The sequence below is a fragment of the Citrus clementina genome, unplaced genomic scaffold, assembly GCF_000493195.1.
Source record: "Citrus clementina cultivar Clemenules unplaced genomic scaffold, Citrus_clementina_v1.0 scaffold_2, whole genome shotgun sequence".
Lineage (NCBI taxonomy): Eukaryota > Viridiplantae > Streptophyta > Magnoliopsida > Sapindales > Rutaceae > Citrus > Citrus x clementina.
In genome coordinates, this window is record NW_006262688.1 from 28,314,109 (window position 1) to 28,318,536 (window position 4,428).

The following is a 4,428-nucleotide window of genomic DNA, read 5'->3' on the forward strand; positions in this document are numbered from 1 at the left end:
TACTTCGCACACACAAGCACGTTAAAAATAAATTTGGAATGGATTTACATGCACCACATGAGAGGCCATTTAAGAACTATTTTAGTCCCTTAGCTAATATGAGCACATCATGTATACGATACCCAAATGTAGCTGCTAGGAGTTTTGAACTAAAACCTAGTGTGCTAAATTGTCTCCCCACATTTTATGGCTTAGAAAATGAGGACCCATATAATCATTTGAATGATTTTCATGCTATTTGTCAAACATCTAAATATGAGAATTTTTCAGATGATGATGTTAAACTTAGACTATTCCCATTTTCTTTAAAGGATAGAGCTTGTTCATGGTTAAATACTTTATCTGCTAATAGTATTGCATCATGGGAACAAATGGTAACTAAATTTTTGAATAAATATTTCCTAGTGCATAAAACCAATGCTATTCGCAGGGAAATCTCAGAGTTTACCCAGAGAGAGGACGAATAGTTTTTCAAAATATGGGAGCGATTCAATGTGCTACTCTTAAAGTGTCCACATCATGGGTGCAAGAAATGACACCAATGCCAATATTTTTTGGAGGGATTATTACCGAATGTGCAAGAATGACTAATAGCAATAAGTTGATGAGAGCTAATGTCAAAAAGTACATCAGAGATTTGGGAATTCTTCCAGCGACAAGCAGATAATTCCCAACAACGGAGTCGATCGCTCAGGAACACTAAAAGAATTAAGGGAGTAAATGAGGTTTACATTGGCGAGTCAACTTCGAGAATCAAAGAAGTTAAGGAGATGGTTGAAGGTCTTGCTCGACAAATAGCATCATTAACGACTGCACAATCAACAAAACCACATGACCATGACTCATACTCAGATCAAGCCAATGCCATAGGTGTAATGAGAAAACCTTCAAATTACAACTCATACTCCAACACATATAACCTTGGATGGGGAGATCACCATAATTTTTCATGGTCTCAAGGATTCCAACAGAATGGACCAGCAACTCCAACTCCACCAATTCAACAAATTTCTCAAGTTCCTCAAGCCTTTCAGCCACCATTTAGACCATACAATCAGAACCAGAACTACTCTCAATCAAGACTATAGGATGATGCATTCCAGAATTCAAGAATGTTACTCACTCCACGATTGAGCAACAGAACCGTACCATTGATGGACTACGAAATGAGTTGAGAGCAGGCTTCAATGCACAAGCCCAATCTGTTTCAAGCCTCGAAAAGATGGTGGGACAACTTGCTTCTTGAGTTTAGACCTTGGCAATGACTATTGAGAAAGGCAAGTTTCCAGTTCACCACAGCAGCATGGAGAGGTCAAAACAGTAATGACCTTGCGAAAAGGAAAAGAAGTCGACAACAAAGTGGAGATACCGGTGACAAAAGAAAATTAAATTGTACCTGTAAATGTTGATGACTCATCACTGGAGGAGAAAGAAGAAACTAACCCACGAGAATACATTCCCAAAGCTCATTTTCCTCAGAGATTAGCTAAAGGAAAGAAGGGAAAATCCACATGTGAGATTCTTGAAATCTTCAAACAGGTAAGTGTTAACATCCCTTTGCTTGATGCTATTAAACGAGTTCCATTTTATGCCAAGTTTCTTAAGGATCTTTGTACTAAAAAGAGAAATATTCATGTTCAAAAGAAGGCATTTTTAACACAAAACGTTAGTTCTATCCTCCAATATAAGATTCCTCTAAAATGTAAAGATCCAGGCTCCCCCACTATCTCATGTACTATAGGGAACCACACAATTGAGAATGCTTTATTGGATTTAGGAGCTAGTGTAAATTTATTGCCTTACTATGCATTCGTGAAACTTGGACTGGGAGAAGTACACCCAACTCCAGTGGTGTTGCAGCTTGCAGATCGGTCCACGAAAATACCTCGTGGTATTGTGGATGACGTGCTTATCTAGGTAGACAAGTTTTATTTTCCTGTTGATTTCATTGTAATTGACACTCAACCTATTTAGGATTCAAGGAAGCACGTCCCCATTATTCTAGGCCGACCTTTCTTGGCAACCGCGAATGCTCACATTCAATGCAAGACTAGAAATATGCAGTTGTCCTTCGGCAACATGACTAAGGAGCTTAACATCTTTAACATTGCCAAACAACCTCACAATGCAGATGATGGAATTGTTGATGTGGATTTTATAGAAGCATTAGTTGATAATACTTTTGTTTCAAACCTCAGTGATGATCCTTTACAAACATGTTTAACTCACTTTGGTTTGGATTTTGATATTGACAGATCGGTCGATGAGGTCAACGCTCTACTTGACTCAACATCATCCATGGACACTAATAAATGGAAGTTAAGAGTTGAACAACTAGCACTATTAGAGAAGAAACTCATTCCATCATCAGAATCACTACCGAAACTCGAGTTTAAACCATTGCCCAACACATTGGAATATGCGTTTTTGGGAGAAGAAAGCACTCTACCCGTAATCATCTCATCATCCCTCAATGTCGAACAAAAAGATAAATTGTTGGATGTTTTAAAAGAGTACAAAGGAGCATTATGATGGACCATAGCGAACATAAAATGCGTAAACCCAGTAAACTGCATGCATTACATTCATCTTGATGGAAATGTTAAACCTACTAGGGAAATGCAATGTCGATTAAATCCTAACATGAAAGAAGTTGTTAGAACTGAAGTCCTTAAGCTATTAGATGCATGTATCATTTACCCAATTTTTGATAGTTTATGGGTTAGTCCTATGCAAGTTGTTCCCAGAAAGTCAGAAGTGACAGTAGTTACTAATGTCGATAATGAATTGATACCCACTAGAGTGACTACAGGATGACGTGTATGCATTGATTATAGAAAGTTGAATTCTATCACACGTAAAGACCATTTTCCTTTACCATTTATCGATCAAATGCTTGATAGATTAGCATGTCATGAATTTTGTTGCTTCCTAGATGGCTACTCAGGATATAATCAGATTCACATAGCACCAAAAGATCAAGAGAAAACTACTTTCACTTGCCCTTTTGGCACTTTTTCATATAGAAGGATGACATTTGGATTATGTAATGCACCTGCTACATTTCAACGATGCATGTTAAGTATTTTTTCTGATATGGTTGAACGATTCCTTGAAGTCTTTATGGATGACTTTTCTGTTTTTGGTGACTTGTTTGATCAATGTTTACATCATCTAACACTAGTTCTACAGAGATGTATCGAGAAGAATTTAGTCTTAAATTGGGAGAAGTGCCATTTTATGGTAAAACAAGGTATTGTTCTTGGTCACATCATTTCGAGCAAAGGTATTGAGGTTGACAAAGCCAAGGTGGATCTCATTTTTAATCTTCCTCCACCTAAAACAGTCAGAGAGGTAAGATCTTTCCTTGGGCATACTGGTTTTTATAGACGTTTCATTAAAGATTTTAGCAAAGCTTCTAGACCCTTATGCAATCTACTTGCTAAGGATGTACCTTTTATCTTTGATGATTCATGCCTTGTGGCATTTGAAAAGCTAAAGTAGTTGTTGACATCACCCATCATTCAGCCCCCAAATTAGAGCTTACCATTTAAGCTTATGTGTGATGCATCTGATTATGCAGTAGGAGCAGTTTTATGATAAAAGTTGATCGAATTCCCCATGTTATTTACTATGCTAGTATGACATTGAATGATGCACAGTTGAACTATTCAACTACTGAAAAAGAAATGCTAGCAGTAGTGTTTGCATTAGAGAAATTTCAATCTTATCTCATTAGTTGTAAAATAATTGTATTCACGGATCATGCTGCTCTTAAATATCTTCTCACAAAGAAAGATGCAAAAGCTAGACTAATTCGTTGGGTGTTACTTTTACAGGAATTTGACTTGAAATTCAAAGATAAGAAAGGCACAGAAAATGTTGTGGTAGACCATCTCTCTCGTCTCCATTTTGGCAGAATTACAGAGCCATTGATATTGAATGAGTCATTTCTAGATGAACAATAAATGAGTGTGGAAGTATTATCTTGGTATGCTGATATAGTTAATTATCTTGTTACAGGTCAACTTTCAGAGCATTGGACCAAGCAAGACAAGACCAATTTTTTTACAGAAATAAAGAATTTCTTTTGGGATGACCCGTATTTGTTCAAGTATTGTGCAGATAAAAAATTTAGACGATGTGTCCCAGAAAATGAAATTCAGAATATTCTTTCATTCTGTTATGAACAAGCTTGTGGAGGCCATTTCAGCGCTAAGAAAACGACGACTAAAATTTTACAATGTGGTTTCTATTGGCCAACTATATTTCAAGACGCTTACACTTTCTGTTCTTTATGTGGTAGGTGTCAATGAATGGGGAGCATTACATGAAGGAACATGATGCCACTAAATCCAATTTTAGTGGTTGAGATTTTTGATGTATGGGGTATCGACTTCATGGGACCTTTTCCCCCTTTTTTTGGCC

General features: G+C 37.0%; 1 protein-coding gene across 1 annotated transcript in view; it reads left to right on the forward strand.

Annotated features, from left to right (window-relative positions):
• The window catches only part of LOC112101033 (rust resistance kinase Lr10-like), a gene marked incomplete at its 5' end in the record, with an annotated part of 10,703 nt that extends 8,436 nt beyond the window's left edge, over positions 1–2,267 (forward strand). Inside the window, one exon of the mRNA XM_024190929.1 lies at positions 2,256–2,267. Coding sequence (XP_024046697.1) covers positions 2,256–2,267 — 12 coding nt within the window. The remainder of the gene's footprint in view (positions 1–2,255) is intronic.
• Positions 2,268–4,428: the final 2,161 nt, after the last annotated feature.